We start from the raw sequence: 22036 nt of genomic DNA on the forward strand, positions 1-22036 counted from the left end.
CTAAAAGAGGTGTGACTTAGGCTCTGAGGGTACAGCTAAAAGAGTCGGCCAGACCTATTTTTCTTATGGAAGAGAGATAGTATTTCAGATGAGAATTTTAACTGAAGCTTGGGAGAAAGGAAAGGAGAAAGGAAGGGAGAGGGAGAGATGGACAGCATCAAAGATTTGATGCCCCCAGTCAGGTCTAGAGAGAGCACTGTGGTTATGTCAGCAGAAGACATTGGCAACTCTGCAGTATCCATCTGCAGCTGGATTGCCCCTGCATTCTCTTGGCCTAGTGTAGAAGCAAGCATGTTGACACATCCAGGAGGGCCTGCTATTGCAGATTCTTAGATCTGCTTTTCCAAAAGGAAAGCAACTTTTGAGGGGTCAACAGTCACTTTAATCAAGCACATGTATCATTCACTTAGTTCAGGGGAACAAGTCAGCACCCTGAACTTCAGAGAAAATACAAAGAGAAAGACCAACAGACAGGACTTCCAACTGTCTGACCATAAGCAATACGTACATCATAGATCAACAGACAGATAACTGTCTGACCATACATACATAGTTACCAGAGAGAAAAGCACCAACATCTGGGTTTTCAAAGCTGGGGGGCTCCTTATGGACTGTGCAGAGTCTTATCTGGCCAAACAAACATTTCCAGTGAGTAAGCCCCAAAACAACACTTCATCTCAGAGTATACATGCACTTCTCAGAGCCAGAGGGCATCACAACCCTTGAGAATTATTGCCTTACTAACAAAAGGTTTGGGCCTTGCTACAAATCTCCCCTAATCAAACTCCCCTTAATGGGCAGGCCCATTAATGGGTGGGGAAAATCTTTAATCTCCTTAGCATTACACCTGGTCACAAGTATTCCCAGTGTGTTGTCCTTATACTTGTCCACTCTTCCCACTAAGTATTTATACTGCTATTTTCCTTACTATTATGCCATTTCATGAAATATTTTTGCATTGAACTACTTGTGTTTTCTGGCTAGTAAATAAATTGGTGGATACTTCTGAGCTATAATGTTGAGTGGATGTGGATCCATACCAGCTGGAGGCTGATTGTCTGGTAGCATCATGTTCTAGAGGGCAGTGCCCCAGGGGTTAGTAATGACAATAATCATGATAACGATAATAGCTAGCATTTATATAGTGCCTACTATGTGTCAGGCATTGTGCTAAGCACTTTTTAAATATTATCTCATTGTATCCCCACATCAAACCTAGAAAGCAAGTGCTATCATCATAGCCATTTGACAAGTGAGGAAATGCAGGTGAATGGAGATTAGGTGACTTGCCTAATATCATAAGGATAGAAGGATGTGAGGCTGCATTTGAATTCAGGCCCAGCATTCTATTCACTGTACCACCTAGCCTCTGCTAGCTCGTACTCTGAATGGATTGGCTGCTAGGTGGCACAGTAAATACAGTAATGGGTCTGGAGTCAGGAAGACTCATCCAACTTCAAATTCGGCCTCAGTCACTAACTGTGTGACCCTGGGCAAATCATTTAACCCTTTTTGCCTCAGTTTCCTCATCTGTGAAATGACCTGGTGAAGGAAATGGCAAACCACTCCAGTATCTTTGTCAAGAAAACCCCAAAGAGAGTCATGAAGAACAGGACACAACTGAGCAACAAATTTAAATGAAATTGAATGTAAAGAGCTAGAAGGGAAGATTTGGTAGATCAAATGGCTTTGCCATTTATTTATCTACTACAGAGTTTCTAAATCTCTTATCCCCTCCTCTAAACTACCTAGTACAATGTTTTGCACCCATTATGCATTTTATAAACACTGACTGAATGAATGCTTAATCTGATGGGCTACATACAAGACTGACAGCCAACTAACAACACTTGGGCTTAGCTGTCTAGGAGTTTCAAAAAAAGGCCGCCATTGAAATTGTTACAGAAAAGGAGCGTAGCAGAATTTATTATGTTCTATAAAGGCATAGTACAATACTTGTGAATTTAATCTCTGACATCTCCCAGAGAATTTTCTCCATTCTTATGTCAGAACAAAGTCAAAGGTTAGAGCCAGTTTTAAAGGTAATTGGCAGCTTAACCAATATTAAAATTATACCCAAGACTATCTCAAGTGCCTTGCCTTTCCAGTCTGACTGGGATTTCATACGTACCTCCCAGGGAAATGGAGTCACAGGGTAGATAAATGGCTTCCCACACAGCAAGTTGGAAGTCATCCAAAGAATAAGGCCCTGATCTCTCCATCACACAGGATCTCCACTCCTTAGCCCTAGCCTTGTCTCAGGATGTTGTGACTGCCTTGGCTAGGGGGAGGGGGAGTCTCAGAACACCACCAGCCAACTCAGAACTCCATCTTTCCCACAGGAAGCCTTCAGAAGAAGCACAATGGGTCCCGAGGGCTTGCATCTCTGAATATCAGAGTTGGAAGGAATGGTAGATAGCCATCTGGTCCAGCACCCTTATTTGATAGACCAAGGTGGAGCAACTAACAAGTTAAACAAAACAGTCAAGCCCGAGGCAGATTTTCATGAGAAGAACCTGGTCTTCAAACCCTGGTTCCATCTCTGATTCATGAGGTGTGTGTTTGAACAATTGTTCAGACACACAGTACTTCTCTGGATATTAGAATCACCATATGTTATTATAAGGTAATCATGCCAATCTACTTTTCAAAAGGAAAAGGGAAAGAACTGTGAAAGAATTGTGGATCTAAAGATCACTACTGACACTTTACTTATCTGTTGGACCTTGCAAAAGTCACTCATCTTCCCAGGGCCTCAGTGTTCTTATCTTTAATGTAAGGGAGTTGGTGTGCCCAAAGGGCTATAAAACCATGCACTCATACCCTTTCACCAAGCAAAACCACTATTAGGCCTGTATCCCAAAGAGATAAAACAAAAAGCAAAAGCATGTATATGTACAAAAATATTTGTAGCAGCTCTTTTAGTGGTGGCAAAAATTTGAAAAATGAGGGGATTTTGATCAACTGGGGAATGGCTGAACAAATAGTGGTATATGGTTATGATAGAATACTATTGCGCTATAAGAAATGATGAACAGGATACTTTCAGAAAAACCTGGGAAGACTTACATGAACTGATACAAAGTGAAGTGAGTAGAGCAAAGAGAACATTGTAACAGCGATATTGTAATGGTGATCAATTTCAAATGACTTGGCGATTCTCAGCAATACAATGATACAAGACAATATCTGAAGGACACATGATGAAAACTGCTATCCATTTCCAGAGAAAGACCTGATAGGGTCTGAATGCAGATCTAAGTGTGTTTTTTCTTTACTTAATATTCCTAAGATTTTTTGTCCTCTTCTTTTTCACAACATGACTAACTTGGAAACATGTTTTGCATGACTGCACGTTCATAACCCATATGAAATTGCTTACTTTCTTAAGGTGGGGGGATGGGGAGAGGGAGGGAATCTGGAACTCAAAAACTTTTTAAAATGAATATTAAAGATCATTTATATGGAATTGGGGGAAAATAAAATATTAAATTTTTAAAAATAAGGGAATTGGAACAGATGGGCTCAGGACCATTCCAGCTCTAGGTCTATATGAGATGATAACATGGAGTGAATATGAATCAGAAAGCAGCATATATAGCAAATGTTTTCTAAATTTTTTAATTAGAAGAGGGTCTACAGAATGTGGAAAAATTAGCACTTTATCCTCTGTGGGGCTTACCAGTCCTCTCCTGCCATTTTGCATCACTGTCTTCAATCAATTCATTCATCTCCAATACTTGGTTGCTGTGAGGGAGGCAAAGATGAATAAAATTTGGTTCCTGCTATCAAGGAACTCACTGTCTAGGAAGGGAGATAAGACACTTATAAAAAGATAACTGACAGCTTAGGGAAGAATATACACGTCAAATGAGTATTACAGATGCCCTGGAGGGATGAGAGCTCCCTGGGGACTGGAGTAGACGGGGAAATCTTCACTGAATGGGTGGGACTTGAACTTATTTAAATGGTGAAAGTTTAACAGATGGAGATGAGGAAGAGGGAGAAGAAGAAGATATTTAAGGTCGGTGGAGGTGGAAAGGGTGTAGGGTAGGACAGAGGTGATGTGTCTTGCCTCAGATCACACAGACTAGAACCCAGGTCTTAGAAGTAAAGTGAATTCCTTTCCCTTTGACTTTGCCTTTGATGGAGTGTGTCCGCCCAGACCCCAGTCAGGTAACCAATACTTTTAAATAGAGGGCCCTTTCATCGCCCACAATCTAGAGAAAACTACAATTCCCGTGATGCCTCGGCACCAGCGCCTGCGCAGGGCCAAGTAGCCTCTCTCGGGCAGTCTGGCTCCCTCTGGCGACAGCCTTAGGTCAGTGCGGGACTCCTATCCCCGTGGGGTGGCTGGGCTGTTGGAGAGCCGGGCTGCTGTCGAAGCAGGCGGTACGGTTAAGCGTCTCTGCTGCAGCGGGAGGCAGAAGACGCAAGAGCCCAGACCTTGGTGGGGGCGGGAGAGGACCAGCGGCTGTTCCTGCCGCGGATCTAGCGGCCAGCAGCCTGCAGTGAGCACAGCGGACTCGAAGGAAGCCGGTACCGGAGCGGGGAGCCCCCGGAGGGGGGGCTCAGGCAGCGGCTGCCGCAGCAATGGGGAACCGTGGCATGGAAGATCTGATCCCTCTTGTCAACAGGCTGCAGGATGCCTTTTCCGCCATCGGCCAGAATGCCAACCTGGACCTGCCACAGATCGCTGTGGTGGGCGGCCAGAGCGCGGGCAAGAGCTCGGTGCTGGAGAATTTCGTGGGCAGGTAATAAACCCGTCGCGGCACCCAGCCCGCGCAGCCCTGGAGTCCTCCCCTCCCCGCCCCAGCCATGCCCTTCCCGCAGCCCGTCCCGTCTGCACCCGCCGGGCACTCTGCGCTTAGCCAGGGGCCACTGCAGCTAGTCCCCCACCCCAGTCCCCTGCATCCCAGAGAGGGCCACCCGCTCCTTTGCACTAGGCAGTGCCCCTAGCGTGGGCTCAGGGTACCCCAGGAGTGGGTAGTGCCTCCCAAGGTGGGCACCAGACGTCTTCTCCCTCCCCCTCCCCCTGCAGTGGGCAATGCCCCTTCCCCCCTCCCTGCGCTTTCTGTGCGCAGCGCAGCGGAGGGGGAGGGGGAAGACTTGGACTTTGGGGGCCTGGTATTAAGTGGGGTTTCTGGGGAGGCGAGAGCAGCTGCTTATCTTTCACTGAGCCGCAGGGCTGCGGGCGGGTCGCTGTCAGGTTGGGAAGGGAAGAATGAAATCCATCCATCTCTGGTAGCCAGAGCAGCTTTGCCCTCCCGGGCTCCTCTCCGGAGCCGGAGAGGGGTGAAAGGGGTGGGGGTGGGGGGAATGAAGGAGGAGGAGTGGACACGACCGCGAGCCGAGGTGGAGACATGACTAAGACTGGGAGGCAGGCAGCCTTTTGGGGAGGGGTGGGAGGAAGGAGAGACCTGGGAGTCTTCTGGAGCCATTGGAAGCATCTAATCACTCATCCGAGTGGCTTTATCCCGGAAGGTCTGGACAGACCCTAAGACTGGAAGGGGAGCCCGATGACACTCTCTCGCCGATTATGGAATGGAGGAGGGAAGCAGTGACCTCCCCCACCCCCCACCTATACACCAGGCTGCCTTGGAGACAAAGGGCCTGGGCTTATGTAACTATTGGGGAGGCAGAAGGTCAGACCCAGGCTGGAGCCTCCTCCATACCCAGTATATTAACCTGTATGCCTTATGGCGTGGAGGAAGCTAATGGGATGACAGCACTGGTATAAAATTGATTGGTGATTGGGCCCGGGTCAGTAGTCTCAGGATCTTCCTTTTAAAGGAAGAGATGGGGGGAGGGGGATTCTCTCTCTATGTTCTCTCTTCTCTAAGATGCAGATTGTGTGGGTTGTAGAGATGAATTCCAAAGGAGAAAGCTGCTGTCTGGTTCTCTGTACAGGTGGACTTGGCTGCTACCTGTTCCCCTCCCCCTTTTAATGGCTCCCTTCCATCAGCACCTTCAGCATCACTTCCTTCTCCTTTCTTTTCATTAGCAGCCCAACTGGGCTCTCATTCTGTGACTCTGGACTTGCAACCACAATTCCCTTCATATGACCTTCATAGCTAGCAATGATGTGGCCTGGACACAGGGGATTGTAGCAGGGGCTTGTAGGTAGGGGAAAGGATACACACTCCTACGTTGTCTGCATCTTTGTCCTTCAGGGACTGTCTGGGGAGCATCTGTCCTCCCTCCCCAATGTTGATTAAACCCAGAAGGGTTAAAGCTTCCTCCTAGCCTCCGTCTGAGCTTAAATAAATCCCATTTCCTTTACAGTGACTCTTGGGGAAGAGAGGAGGGGGAGGGAGAGTCTATGAAGGAGGGAGGGGGTCCTGCAAAGGAACGTTTGTACCCCAGTTAAGAAAGCCCTGATTCTGGGAAAGCCCTTTTCTCCCCCAAAAGGGCCCAGGCCAGGCTGGGTTAGTAGAGATTGACAGCTCTTTCCTTGGCCCCCAAGGAAATTGGTTTCTGCAGATTTCCCCTGGGCTCATGTGACTCAAGAACTGCAGAGATATGGGCTGGAGAGAAGGATACACAGATGATCTGGGTTGCTCCCATATCCTGGGTTGAGGGCTTGAAGAGATTGAAGGAAATATCTTAAATCTCCCTTTGTCCTTCCCCTCTCCATCACTGCCCTGCCCCTCCACCCCGAAAGTATATTATTATCACCTTATGGTCAAAGGTTTCCAGAGAAGCAGGTGGCACCAATGGTGTACAAGGTACAGTGAGGTAATACTGTAAGGTCAGCACAGGGAGGCACACAGTACATACAGTAAATGTTGGGGCTGCCCACTCTGGGTAGAAGCCAGAGGAAATAACAAAAACTCACATTTAAATTGTGTTCTAAGGTAGTGGCTCTCAAGTGTCTTCTGGGGACCCCAAAGGGGTTCCTGAGAACCCCTTAAGGGACTCCTCAAGGTCAAAACTGTCTTCATAATAATAATAAGATATTTTAATTTCTAAGATGGTAAATATGGATCGCTATAACTCAAATAAACAGAAGCTTTTGGGGAGGGGTCCTTAATCATTTTTAAGAATGTAAAGGGTCCTGAGACCAAAAAGTTTGAGAACTGCTGCTCTATTGCAGAGGTATATTGCACTACCTACCTCTGTGAGGTAAGTACAGTTATTATTATCCCTATTTTACAGATGAGGAAACTGAGACCTGGGTTAAGTGAAGAGAAGATGGGGAGGAAGAGGAAAGAAACATAAGAAATCCAGGTTTCTTGTTGATTTCAAAACCATTAACAGATCTTGAGTCTTTTGGATAATAATAACAACCATAATAGCAAATATTGGTATGGCATCTACTATCTGCTGGGCACTGTACTTAGACTTTATAATTAATCTCATTTAATCCTCATGACAATGGGGGGGATAGTTGCTTTTATTATTCCCATTTTACAGATGAGGAAACTGAGGTTAAGTAAATTGCCCAGCCAGCTCAGAGACAGAATTTGAACTCCAGTCTTCATGACTACAGGACCAATGCTCTGTCCACTGCACCCCCTAGCTGCCCCCAAGTAAATTCTCAACCCCTAGAGGGTGGTGACTTGTCCAAGGTTACATAACCAGAGTTGGGGTTAGGACCTGACCGTAGCCCATACTTCTTATTTCTCTGTAGGACTGGCAGCTGATTAAGACACTGGGTTGTGGCTTCTCTTCTTTCCTCTCTAGCTCCCAGGTAGTGCCTGCATTTCCGCTTGATGTCAGTGGGCATGGGCCTGTCCCTGGGGTTGTGTGCATGGTGATGAAGGCAGGCTATGAGACTCCCTTAGGACCCGGTCTCCCTCTCTCCTCTAGGGAGGAAACGAGTGATGTAGCAGAGGAAACAAGGAATTCTGGGTCTGATTGAGATTCAGGAGTCTGCGATCAAAGACATAGGATCACCCTTTTAGAGTTCAAAGGGTTGTCTCCTCCAACCCTCTCATTTTATAGCTAAGGAAACCAAAGCCCAGCTTGTTCAAGGCCACACAGGAAAGGGCGGCAGCAGGATTTGCACTCTGGTTTTTTGCCCTCAAGGTCAGCATTCTCTTCACTGTACGATACCCGGTAGAGTTGGGAATATGAGTCAACAGCTGCCAATCTTCATACCCTTAATGAGATCATAATTAAATATAAGTGGGCAAACTGAGGCATGGAAGAGGGAAAACTTTTATCTAGCCTGTCAGTGGTTGAACTGGAAATTATGATCTTCTAGCCTGTCATACATGTTATTTTTTTTTGTCTACTCCATCTTCTAGCCTTATGCCTTCTTCCTGCTGGTGATAGGGATTGGGACCCATCTTCTCATGGGCTGCTTAAGACATGAGGCATACTGTAGCTATTACCCAGAGATCTGCCATTCTTCCCTTTCCTCCCTGGTCCCCCTCCTTCCCCCCAGGTAAGGACTCCACCCTGCACACATCTGTTTTGCTTTTCTTTGACCTGGGTCTGGGTTGTCTGAGAATGGATCTAGCAGTTCATCCCTTCGTCCTAGTACTGAACAGACAGTCAGTGATCTTCTTCCTCCAGTTTCACTCATATAACTGAAAGCTAGCCCAAGCATCCATAGGGTATGTCCCTTTGGCCACATGCTGTGTCTTCCCTGTGATTCTGTGAAGCAGATTTTCCCTTAGTCTTGGAACAGCTCAGAGTGGGATGGTATGGGCTTAAGAACAGCCTGCCTGGGATGGGTCTTCCCAGAGTAGTACTGGAACAGAGAATTAAATGGCGCAAAGGCCCCCTGGAAGCCACAGCAAAAGGATAGCAGAGAGAAAGAGAGAGAGACAGAGAGAGAGATTTGAACTGTGCTAAGCACCTTCTGACCTGTCCAGGTGAAAAGCATCGTCAAGGTTCAGAGGAGAGAGGTCATGGATAGCTAGACTGATCTGGGAGGGACTTCATGGATTTGAGTTCCCTTTGGGCATTATCTCTGAGCCCTCCAGTATAGCCTGATTTGGGAGAATTTCTTGGCTGAGAAATAGGTCCCCTCAGATTTAGCTGTATCCTTCAGGACTAGGTGACACTTTCCTTCCCTGTCAACCCCAGCAACCAGATGGTCCAATCAGAGAACACATCTTGACTCCCCCTACTTTCCAGTCCATGTTGCAGCTATGAGAAATGTACTCTGCATATGCTTTGCTACTATGCATAAAACATGCTTGGCATATGCATTTGGAACATGCTAGGGGTTCCATATGCCTATTGGGCATTCACATGCTTAACACACTTTTAAACACTAAGTACACATGACCAAATCCCTTCCCTGCCACTAGGAGAGAGAAAAACACACATGAGTACACAGGAGACCTATCCCTCAGATGTCTGGGTCAAGGAAAGCAGAGATGAAAAATGACCCATGGAGGATAAGAACCCAGAGGAAAATGGAGTTGATCAGGGGCTGATAGGAGAGCCATCGAGAGGCTCAAGTTTCTTTAGGCTTGGCTGGGGTTATTGGGGCCAGGAATGAAAGGAGCTGGGGGAAGGGAGGGCCTAGGGCTATACCATCCAATGGGCAGGAAGGGCAACTACCCAGAGGTCTTAGGAGGCCCCCTTGTGCCCTCTGCCATCCTGGAGACAGGAGCTCTGTGATGCCCTCCATGACCCGTCCCCCACCCCTCCCATCAGCATCCTCAGTTGCTACAAATAGCACCGGGATGTGTCTACTGGGGCTGGGCATGGGAGGCAATGTTTTTTCACCTTCAATCAGGCCTGAGACACAAAATGGAAGACTTTCCTTTGCATATTCAGGTATCTCTTGATCTCCACCGGGTACCCTTGAACTTAAGATACTTAAGCTTATAATAATGCATAATAGATAAGGTGCTAGATTTGGAGTCAAGAAGACCTGAGTTCAGATCCCACTTCAAGACTTATTAGCTGTGTGACTATGAGCACTCAATTCACCTCTCTTAGTCTCAGTTTCTTCATCTGTAAAATGGGGATAATAATAGTATCTTCCTCCCAGCATCAATATGAAGACCAAATGAGATAATATACGTTAAATGATTTTTAAACCTCCAAGTGCTGTGTAGATATTAGCTATTTTTATTGCATGGTCACATATAATACATGCCAGGCCACTGGTGTATATGTTAACACACAACCACTTACAGTCATGGTCAGAGTTAATAAACTGTTCATCTTTATCCACATCCATGCTCACATACACATGCACATATACTCTTCAAAGGATCTGCTTCTCCCCCCCCTTGATCACAACCACCTTTCCCTTCTACTCTCTTGGTCCCACTGGCAAAGGGGAACCAAGGGAGCTCAGGTCATTTTGATACCCAGAATCATAGGAGCTGGAAGGTGCAGTCAACAGAGGCCTGGGCCTGAACTCAGTAAGGGTTTGAATTCAAATCTTGCCTCAGACACTTAATAGCAGTGTGACCCTGGTAAGTTATTTAAGCTGCCTATCTGCAAAATGGGCATAACAATACCATCTGTCTTTGTGAGTTTTTGTGAGGATCAAATGAGAACACTTGTAAAGTATTTTACAAACCTTAAAACACTGTATAAATTCTAATTACTATTGTCAAGTCTAGCCTGCTCCGTTTTTTAGATGATGACTTTGTGTTTATTATTTCATCCTAGAGAAATTAAAAACAATTCTAGTTAAGCCTTTGTTCACCAGAAGAGTACGTAGCGATCATCAGGTGCACGGATAGTTTTCAGCCATCACTATGGGGAAATGATTGCTTCCCTCTTAATGACTGGATGTTTATGTTGCAGTTAGCCACAGAGCATCCTGTTTGACAGAAGGGGACGCTGAGAACTTGCTCCACAATAAACCAGCACCCCCAAGTGGGAAACAGCCATGAATATGATCCATAGAGAGTTGCTGTGTGACCTTGGGCCAGTCGCTTCCCTTTCCCTTGGTCTCAGATTTCCCATCTAGCAAGTGAAAGGGCTGGACTTTTGGCTCTATGATTCCCTATCCTGAGTACCTTCTAGGTGCCCAGGCCTATGGCCTATGTAGGTGAAGAAGGGTAAGGATGCTCTTTTTAGAAAAAGACATTTTGGTTCCTGTCTTTGGCTTCATAGATTCCCCTCCCCCCCGCTCCGCCCTCCTGCTGTATGCTCTCACTGCATCCCAAATAGGCCTCCATCTCCTTCCCCCTCGCGTCCCCCCATCAATGAAGCACTCAGCAAATGGAAGCTTGTTTGAATATTAATCACAACAAAGCCAAAAGCAAATGAATGTTGTGGAAGGAGCACTGGATTTGTAGTTAGAGAACCTGGGTTCAAATGGCGTTTTTGTTACACCTTGGATAGGTCACAGGGTAACCTCTTTCATCCTCAACTATAAAATGAGGGGGTTAGATTAGGCATTTAAGGTTCCTTGCAACTTTAAGGCATCTGAGCCTGTGAAACATAATTAAGAAGGAAAATTGTATGCAACTACCCTGAGAAACCATATTCCAAATGAATGGTTTGTTTGAGGGTTTTTTGGGGGGGGGGAATCTATTTTATGGGCTATTTTTACATCACCTCCATGATCATTACCCCTCTACTATTGTCTACTACTGGGGACTGTTGGGAGTTGGATGTAAAAGGGGCATTTGTGGAGGGGTTGAGGGAGAGGGAATGCCTGACACATAGTAGGTGCTTAATAAATGCTTATGGACTGACTAGTTTAAAACTGGGTAAGGAAAGGATTGGGAAAAACTGACCGTTATTCAGTCAGTCTAGGGAAATTCTTGGAGGAGGAGGTATCATTTTGAGAGGTATCATAGGAAAACACAGCATTTAGAGTCAGAGAACTAAGATCTGAATCCCAGATTTGTCATTTAATTCCTGTGTGAATTGGGTTAAGTCATCCAACTTTTTGGGTCTCAGCTTCTCATCTGTAAAATAAGGAGGTTGGACTGATTGGCCCCTGAGTTCCCTTAGAGCTATAATCTACGTATGATTCCATGACTCAGTTTTCTTCTGTTAGAGTGTATATGGATGTGGGGGAGGGAGGGTGGGGCCCTTCCCAGTTTCAATATTTGAGTAATCTATCGGAGGCAACAAAATATAATAGAAAGATCTCCTGTTGTTATTCAGTTGTTTTTCAATTATGTCAGACTCTTGGTAACCCGATTTGGGGTTTTGTTGGCAAAGATACAGCAGTGGTTTGCCATTTCCTTCTCTAGCTCCTTTTACAGATGAGAAACGGAGGCAAACAGGGTTAAATGACTTGGCCAGGCTCACACTGCTAGTAAGTGTCCAAGGTCACATTTGAACTCAGATCTTCTTGACTCCAGGCTTGGCTCTCTGTCCACCTAGTTGTCCTGAAGCAAGACTTCCTCACTTGGAATCAAATTTTAACTCTGACACTAATTACCTGTGAATGACCTTGGGCAAGTTACTTCCTCTGGCTGAGCCTCAGTTTCTTAATCTGCAAAGTGGGAATAAATACTACATATACACCTCACAGGGTTGTTGGGAGGAAGAAATAAGATGATCAGTATTAAAGGGCTATAGAAACATGGGTTATTATCATTATTGATGGCCAAGGCTGGAAGGGCAAAGTAGATCAGGCCTCAGGGAAGGGACATTGTTTCCATCTTCCTCCTGGGACTGAGGGTACGGCACCCAGGATCCCTCCAGTGGTATAAAGCAGGAAAGAATGTAATCTTGGTGCTGAAGTGAAGGAGAGGGACTGGGAACCAAAATCCCTGGGTTCCCTTCTGACAACTCTCCCTTGGTAAGTTTCTTTGAAGAATCTTCAGGAGGGAGAATGGAAGCAGAGGTAGGGGGAGCTCGAGTCTAGCAGGAACAATTAGCTGCTTCATCCATCTTTGACATCCCTATTTATTACCATGGGATTGTTTTATTTCTTATTACTCAGATGCATCTGATCTTAATGCATTGAGAGAGGAAAGGCATTATTAGCCAAGTACAGTACATTACAATAGACCATTACTGTGGGAGGAAGAAAAGCCCCTGCTTTTCCAGGGACCTGGAAAGTCCACCTCCTGAATCTTTGCCAGAATTTGGTGGATGACTAGTGTCCTTAAGATCTGGGACCAAATAATAATAGCTGATATTTACATAGCCCTTTAAGGATATAAAAGGATTGATATAACCTCATTTGATCCTCAACAACCCTGGGAGGTGTTATTAACCCCACTCTGAGGCTAGAAGAGCATGAGGAGAGAGGCCCACACCTGGTAAAAGTCAGAGGCAGGGTTGATTGGGAAATACCCATTATCTCCTGAGTCAAGGCTGTGATTGTTCTGTTTTACCCTGGCATATGCCAGCTTAATTGTCAAGATGGGACCTAGAAATGAGAATTACATCATCTATTTATTTATATGAGATTTGCTATGCTTTCCTTACAACAGCCCTCTAAGGTTGGTAATGCAAGGATTGTAATCCCCAATTTACAGACTAGGAAACTGAGGCTGTAAGAGATGAAGTGACTTGTCTAAGATCACATATTTTTTAAGTGTCTGAGGCAGGATTTGAACCCACTTCTCTGTAGACTTTAAATATAAGACACTGTCTCCTAAATCATGCTAACTCCCCATACATAGGCTCTTTTACTGAAGAGACATAACATGCTTTTACTGACTACTGGTATAATAGATATAATTATAACAGTGACCTTAATAGCAGATCACTAGATTCTCAGCTAAGGATGGTGGTTTCATCTTCCGTCTAATGGACCTCTCAGGGCATGATGTGTAGAGAAATCCTTTTCCTAGAACAAAATGCTGAAACCTGGTACTGTGTAATTTTCATGACTAAGCTTGATCCTGGAGAAGAGATAGGAAAATGCCCCTCTGTCCCTTATTTGCAGAAGTGGGCAGAGATGTGGAACATTGCGCCTCTAGAGTATCTTCCAGGTCTTAGGACAGTTTTAAGCTTAATAAGCTGGCCCACCAAACTCAATTGATACAGGATTTAGTTTTTCTGAGTCACTTTGTTACAAGGGATGGCTCACTAAATATTGAGTCAGGGGAGATATATATTTGGAAGTGGTGATCTAAAAATAAAAGCCAACCATTTTATTTTTTAAATATATTTTTATTTCATTAAATATTTCCCAATTATGTAAAAAAATTTGAACATTCAATTTTTTAAAATTTGAATTCCAAATTCTCTCCCTCCCCTGTACCTTGAGAAGGCAAGCAGTACGACATCTATTAATCATACATGTGAAGTCATACAAAACATATTTCCATATGAGCCTTGTTGAAAAAAAAGCAAGACAAATAAAGTGAAAAACAAGATGCTGCATTCTACCCTCAAAGCTCATCAGTTCTCTCTCTGAAGATGGACAGCTTTTTTAACACGAATCTTTTGGAATTGTCTTATACTGTTGATCATCATTATAATATTCTTGTTACGGTGTTCTTCTGGTTCTGCTCACTTTACTCTGCATCAGTTCGTATACGTCATCCCATGTTTTTTTGGAACCATCCTGCTCATCGCTTCTTAAGCTATCCATTAAAAAAAAAATCTTTTGCCCCAGTGGTCACTTCTCCCGTAAGTCAGTCTTACAGACATGTTTCAGAATCTGCAGGCCCAAATGAGTCGCCTAGGTCCTGCACATACTCAGAAACCAATCTCTTCCTTCTCCATCACTTTCCCTGCTCCCCAACATTTTCCCTGTTACACTAGGCTGAGAAAACAGAAGCCTGAGGTAGAGGTTAGCTGGAGGAGAGGTTGTGTTACACATTGCATTGTGTAAGCTCAGTGTGAATCAGCAGTACGTATGGCATGACAGCCGAAAAAGCTAATATTACCTTTGTTTGTGTTGAGAGGAGAATGGGGAAAGTCATTATTTTCCCTGTCCTCCTCCTTGGACGGACTGCTTCTAAAATATTGTGTTTAGTCCCTGGCACTCCAGTTCAGGAAAAACATTGACAAATTGGACTTTATCCAGAGGATGGCACCCAGAATGGTGAAGGGCTTGTACTGGTCATCCCACTGACCACAGGGTCTGCAGGGGTGCTGCAGGGTGGGCCTGGAGAAGAGGAGACTGATAGTTTTCCTCAGTATTTGAGGGACTGTCAGGCAGACACTGGCCTTGCTCTGCTTGGCGTCTGAGGGCAGAACAAGAAACAGTGGATAAAAGTTGCAAAACGACAGATTTCATCAGATGAAGAACTGTTTCTTAAACACCATAGGTGCCTCAAAGTGGAATGGGCTGCTTGAAAAAGGAGTGAGCTCTGTATCCCTGGAGGTCTTAGGACAGATGGATGACCACTTGTTAGGGCAGACCTCTGAAGTCCCTTCCATCTCTAAGGTTTAGTGACCCTTTGACCTGCCTTTACAGCACCATCCATTCTGTTTTCTCTTCCCTGCTCACCCCAACTCAGGACTGCCATCAACCACCTCCCCTCCCCCACTAACAGCCCCTCACCACAACATTATTCATATCTCTTTTCAAATCCAACACCAAAGGAGTCAAAGGGAGAGGCAGCTTTCTTTTGAGCAGTAGCTACTGCCTCATTTTCCTTGAATTCCTGTCCAAAAAAAAGTCAGGCAGTGGTTCTAAGAAGGAAGTTGAATGCCAATATGTGTTAGTATCGAATTTGGCACAGGAGCTATACCATTTCTACCAGGCTTCTGTGAGCTCGAACTGGAGGTTGGAAAGAAATCAGCTATCAGGCAAGTGTGACTTAGAGTGGAGATGAGAAATGGGGCTTCTCAGCCAGGTTCTTCTGCCTGATGCTCTAAAGTTGTTTCTTCCTTCCTTTTCTGTCTCCCCCAAGGGAGGTGGATTTCCAGCAGAGGAGCTCCACTTTGGAGAGAAGAGACCTTGATGTTCCCGTCCCTGACTGGGTCCCCTGCTCCTTTGATAGGGTATGGCTGCAAAAGTGAGGCAGCCCCGCTCTTAAGGTTAGAAACTGTTCTTGAAATCCATTAGACCAGTGAGTCAGACATACCCACAACCATCCCTCTTGGGGAAGACGGGGGAAAAAGAACACAGAGGGATTTGTTGAGTCCAGCCAACCCCACACTCCTCCCATCCTGTCTTTCCTCTGGGGAGATGATACCCCACCCCATTCCTGTAGAGCTGGAGGGCACCTTTGTGATCATTTGATCTAACCTGTTTTTTTTCCAGTTGTGGAAACTGGGACCCAGAAAGGGAAAGTAACTTGTCCAAGGTCACCCAGAAAGTCTGTGGTAGGACCAAGGTCAGAACTGGGGTCTTTTAACTGCCAGGCTAGTATTCTTTCTAGACACAAGACTATCCCATCCTCAGCAGTCAAAATTCCTTCAAGCTACAAAGGTCCACTTTGTTTATATCAAATCCTCCTCTTCTGGCCTTCCCAGTGCATCCAGCCTCAGTGTAATGGGGCAATAAGTAGACTACATTAAGTGATCTCAAAGCACCCAAAGGAGTCAATACCTTCCTCTCTTTTTCCTGTAACCCCAAGCTCTCAGACATGGTTAACATTGTTCCACAAGTCCTGGAGCCCCTGGAAAGAGTCATTAGGTGCTACCTATTCACATGGCAGTGCCCCTTTTGGTGGCCTGTCTGTTTTGAGCAGAGACCATAGGACAGAACAGAATAACAGCTGTTAGGGTCACTGAGCTTCTATAGTCTGGGGATGATGGAGATGTTCCCTATAAAGTGCTTTGAACTCCTTGGAGGTATCATTTTTCTCTCTTTATGCCTGGTGTGTGTTTGAGGATGAGTCAGCAGATGGCAAGGAAATTGCTTTCGCAGTCTCCCAGCTTCACTTTTTACCATCCCCCAACCTCACCAGAACTTAATAGTGAGAGCTAGCATTGCCCCATCCACACTCTCCCATACTGCTGGCAGGGGCAGTGAGGAGGTGTCTGGTGGGGCCGGCCACCACTCTCTCTGGGTGCCTTATTATTGGATGTCCCCCACATCCAGCCTCTCATGCCATTGGGGAGGAAAGGGCACCCCTCTGGTATACTGACAGAGGCGGGTAAACTTGGCAAGCTCCCTGGATGCATGATAGGAAGCCTGCGGGAGGAGTCGAGGAAAGGAGGAATGGGGAACTAGCTTTATTGAAGTGTATGGTCAGATTGTATCTCTTTGAAGGGGAAGGAACTACAGAGATGGAATGGAAATAGGAAACAGGAGTTCCCTTTCTCTAACCACCCAGAACAGAGATTGAAGGAGCTGGCTGAGAAATAAGACCCCTGGCCTCTGGGATGCCCCATGGAGTTGGGTCTGCCCTCTGACTTTCTCTAGGAAGAGCTGGTCCTCAGAGAGGCACACCCAGAAATGTAGAAATCAGCTGTTAGGTTCTGCTGCTGTCCTTGGCAACTCACTTTGACCTCTTGGAGGCTGCTCGGTGGCACAATGGGCACAGAGTCAGGAAGGCTAGAAATCAAATTCGGCCTCAGAAGCTTAACTACTTGTGTGACCCTAGGCAAGTCACTCAACTTCTGTCTGCCTCAGTTTCCTCATCTGTAAAATGGGGATAATAATAACACCTCCTTCCAGGGTTGTTGTGGGGATCAGATGAGACAGTATTTGTAAAGTGCTTAGCACAGTGCCTGGCAAATCGTAGGTGCTTAATAAATGCTTATTCTTTTCTTTGTCTGGGGTATAAAGAGAAATCAGAGCTTCTTTCTGAAGGAGAGTGACTCTGAGGTAAAGAATCTGCCAAGCAGAACGGCATCTAGGACCCTGACTTAGAGAAACTCTGGACTCTTCCCCTGATCTTGTGTCTGCTTTCTGGGTCTCAGTTTTCTCATCTATAAAATGGGAAGGTTTAACTAAACTCCCCAAATGATAGAACTATAGAATATTAGTGCTGGAAAGGACTTTGGAAATCATTTGATCCATCCATCTTATTTCACAGATAAGAAGCCTAATTCCCAGGCACGCAAAATGACTTGATCAAAGTCACATGGGGCTTTCTTTTAAGTTCTTTCTCTCTCTCCCCCCTCTGTTTCTTTCTTTCTCCCCCTCCCTCTTTCTCTACCTTCCTCTCTTGATGACTTTTGTTTTTATTATCACACTCATGTCCAAATATATACCTTTCCCTTCAGCTATCCATATGGTCTTCCCTTGTAACAAAGATTAAAAGAGGAAATAAAACAACAGGTCAGCAAAGTCAACCAACGCAATGACTGGGTTTGACAGTATGTGCAGTATTGTACATCCATAGTCCCCCACCTCTCCGGTGAAGAGAGGGAGGTGCATTTTCTCAACTGTGATTCTCATTCTAAAATACGTGACTTTGACTCACATCATCGAATTCCGTGATTCGGTGACTCTTCCCAAGAACGTGGAGGACAGATAGAGCTCTGTTTGGACCAGTCCCTTGAAGGTTCCTCTAGAGGTTACCCCAAAGGATGGAGAGGCCCAGACGTTCCTGACTACGCATATATTGCTTTCTGTGCTCCTTTACAGAGAACAGTGATTCTCACTGGGGAATTCCTGGTCCAGGCTGTCTCCCTGCCTGTAATCTCTGCTTCCCTTTAAGCTGATTGTCCTTTTAATAGCTCAGGTGGTAGGCATTACTAAAGAGATCCAGGGCCTGGGGAAGCCTCAGCTTCCTGGGGCCAAAAGCTCTGAACGTCCAGCTAGACTGAGCACCCTCTTTCTGAACCCCCCTGTATATGCCCCCTCTCTTTTTTTTGGTCGGTTTGAGGAGGCAGTCAGACCCAGGGCATCTCAGAGCCCTGTTGTCAGGGTGAGGACCTAGATGTCTGAGTGTTGGGGGCTGAGTTATTAAAAGATAGCAGAATTGAGATCTTGGGATAGAAGATGGGACTATTTCTCCCCATCCCCAATCTATCTGTCTATCCATCCCTGCTGAACCATCTAGGCTTTTCCTCCCCCAGTTCCTAGGACCAGTGAAGTCTGCTGTCATCAGGCTGATCTATTGGTTCAGAATAGAGGTGGGGGAGGTGGTGGAGATCAGTTCCATTTCTGTGAAGGGGGGAGTGCTTTGTGGTTTTCTTCCTCTCTGGGCATGTTTCCATGGGAACTGGCTGTTGCCATGGTGTTGCTGGGCGAGGAGCTGGCCAGGTGGGGGTTCCGCCTCTATGTTGGTAGAGGGTTTGGGGGAGGGAACTGATGATGAGTGCACCTCCATCTGGGGACTCCATATCTCCCTCAGCTCATCTTCCTGCTCCTGCTTAGGCCATGGCATTTGGTCCCTCTGCCTTTATTGGACTGGACACTCTCTTCTCTATTCTCTATCCCCTGCCTGATAGGAAGAAGCATTGTTTTTCACTGTCCCCTACAGCTTTCAGATATATGACTCTATGATACTACCTTAACAAGTCTGCTTAAATATTCCTAGGCCGGATGCCTTTTGTTTTTTGTTTTTTCCTAATCCTTTCACTGATAGAGGTAGACAAGCCCATCAGCCTCAGTTTTCTCCTGATGCTTCCTCCCAGGATTTGATGAAGTCTTGAATTCCCCTCCCCCTTCCTCACCTTTTGTAGGTAGGAAAACCGTGCTCAGAACAGGACTGAGATGGAGCTGGGAAGAAATCCTTCCTAGCTTCTTACCCCAATCCTCAAAGTAGATATAGCATCTCTGCTGAGATTTGGGAAATGGATATAGCAGTGCACACCTAGGCTAGGGGAAGGGGCAACCCATCCATTAAAAAGAATTTATTAATCATCGATTATATGCCAGGCACGATGCTAAGTTCTGGGGATACAAAGAGAAGTTAAACAGTCCCTGACTTCAAGGGGTTGGGAGGATCTGAGGCCTCAATGTAATAACTCACATTTCTCTGATACTTTGAAGTTTACAGTGTTGTCTTCCCAACTTTGTGAACAGGTGAGATAAGTTTTACCAGCCCCATTGTACAGTCACTTTCTTGCTAGAGTGATGCCTCAGATGAAATGCCTCAGATATGTACTAGATGTGTGACCTTGGGGAAGTCACTTAACTCTGTCTGCCTCAGTTTCCTCATCTGCAAAATGAGCTGGAGAGGGAAATGGCAAACCATTCCAGTATCTCTGCCAAGAAAAACCCAAATGCGGTCATGAAGAGTCAGACACGACTGAACTGAACAGAAATAGCAGAGAGATGGATAACCTCGGTGCTCCATTGTACCCACATTATGTCAGGAAACTAAAGCTCAGGTTTCCTGCTTTGGGCAAGTCCTTTATCCTTTCTGGGCACCCAGGCAACTCTCTTCAGACTAGAAATTGCCTGAACAGTTGAAGATCTAGGTTGGTGAAGGGAGTTTTCTTATCCTGAGGAATGAAATCACAGGTCTGGACCCATTTAGAAACAATAGTTCAGAGCATGCAGTGATTAGTCCATGGTCATGAAAACTAGTACATGTGTAAACTTAGAACTAAAACCAATGTTTCCCAACTCCAAGTCCTCTGCTCTTCCCACAGTTCCATGCTGCTACCTCTCTTTAAGTGGAGGCTAGGCCTCGTCCCTATCCCCTACTGCCTTCCCTTCCATTCCCTGACCAAGGAAGGACAGTCCATTTTTGTAGCCCCTATCCCTTGTGACATAAACTAGAGGAAGAAAGCCTCTATGCCTGGGATGTGCCCTCCCTGTCCTGGCATTCTTAGGACGTTTGGAAGTGGAACCCCAGGTGAAAGTTGTCAGTTCCTGACCTGACACCAGGCCTTTCCCTGTCCTTACCACCTCCCACCCCATCTCCACAGCCTTTGTGCACAACTGGTGTTGTGTACCAGCTGAGGAATTCAGGTTCCACCCTGTAGACTCTGAATAGAGCAGGGCCTGCTTTTTAGGACACAGCTCCTATCCATCAGCTTCCCTTGAGACAGTCTTCCTTTCCAGTCCTTGCTGATTCATCCAGAGAAATCACAGTACCTTCTCTGAGCCCTGCCTTGAAATACATGCTCAAGTGTGTGGGTCGGAAGTGAGGGTGGAGAGGGAGCCACACTACTGAGGCAGGCAGAGAAACAGGCCTGTGGCCTACAGCAACATGTTTTACAGGAGAGAGTTGAGATGCTTGGGAAGCCTGGATTCTGTTCCCCCTCTGCCATTTAAGTCTCTGTGGCCCAGACAATTTACTTCACCTCTGTATCTTGTTCTGTCTGTAACACAGGGGGCTTGGAATAGGTGATCTGTAAGGTCACATTTGGCTCTAACATGTCATGTCTCTGTCATGTTGTGACTTCTTCATTCCATCAGCCGTGATAGCTACTCCATTTCTACCCAAACTCAGCTGCCTTGCTGCTGCCTCGGGATGGTCTCATGGGCCAGGCTCAGTGGCAGGAGGAGGGGAGGGCTGAAGGCAGGAAGTCCAAGTCAGAGGGGTGTGGTGAAGGATTGAAAGTCAGCAGAAAAGGCAGGAAAGACCAAAGAAAAATGGGAGGAAGAGGAAGTGGTATAAGTCTGGGGTACCTTTCCCTTGTCCTTAGTGTCCAGATTGTGACTCTGGAGCTGCAGAAAATATCCAGGACTGAGACCTGGCAGGGGAGGGGAAATGAGGAGACTCTTCCTCTTCCCCTGGGGTGGTTTGTGCTTAGTAGGCTTCATCAGATTTTTGGCTTACAAACTGTGACTAGTGGAAGTCCATGTGCCTTGGAGAGCAGAATACTTCCGGTGTATGATCTGTGACTCAGTTTTCCCTCTTTTCATATTATTTTTCTTAATAAGTTTTTATTGGTATTTTCTGTTTCTTACATCACCATAGTTTTTCCATGTATACCCTTCCCCTCCCAGAGAACCATTTCAGACTCAGTGTTGACTGGAAGCTGTCAGGGGTCAGGTCAGGATTCTGTGAGTCTAGTGATAAGCAGTAGACACACATAAGAGTTGCCTGGGAAGCCCTATCATTGACTGTGACCCGTATCTTCTTGAAACAATCAATCAGTCATTCAAAAAGCACCTACTATGTGTCAGGCACTGTTCTAGACACTGGGAAAACAAAGACAAGACATGAAATGTTCCTTGCTCTTACAGAGCATCCATCCTACCAGGATATATACACAAAGAAATTAAAAACATATAAGGTAAATTAAAAATAATGTCAGGTGGGAAAAAGGGAAAGGTTTCTCTTTTCTGGTTGCCCTTGAAGGGATCACTGAAGGAAGCTAAGAATTCTAAGAGATGGAGGTAAGGAAGGAGATGGGGATAGCTTATGTAAAGGGATGAAGC

At 45.8% G+C, this 22036-nt stretch overlaps 1 protein-coding gene across 4 annotated transcripts in view; it reads left to right on the forward strand.

The window, feature by feature from the left end:
• Nucleotides 1–4303: 4303 nt before the first annotated feature.
• The window catches only part of DNM1 (dynamin 1), a 63579-nt gene continuing 45846 nt past the window's right edge, over nucleotides 4304–22036 (forward strand). For 3 of the 4 annotated variants that reach the window (XM_072632571.1, XM_072632572.1, XM_072632573.1), the window contains exon 1: nucleotides 4304–4754. In XM_072632571.1, the coding sequence (XP_072488672.1) occupies nucleotides 4594–4754 (161 nt within the window). In that variant the 5' untranslated portion in view covers nucleotides 4304–4593. The remainder of the gene's footprint in view (nucleotides 4755–22036) is intronic. The other variant, XM_072632574.1, reaches the window with a different exon arrangement.

The sequence above is a fragment of the Notamacropus eugenii genome, chromosome 1 (assembly GCF_028372415.1).
Source record: "Notamacropus eugenii isolate mMacEug1 chromosome 1, mMacEug1.pri_v2, whole genome shotgun sequence".
NCBI classification, from domain to species: Eukaryota; Metazoa; Chordata; class Mammalia; order Diprotodontia; family Macropodidae; genus Notamacropus; species Notamacropus eugenii.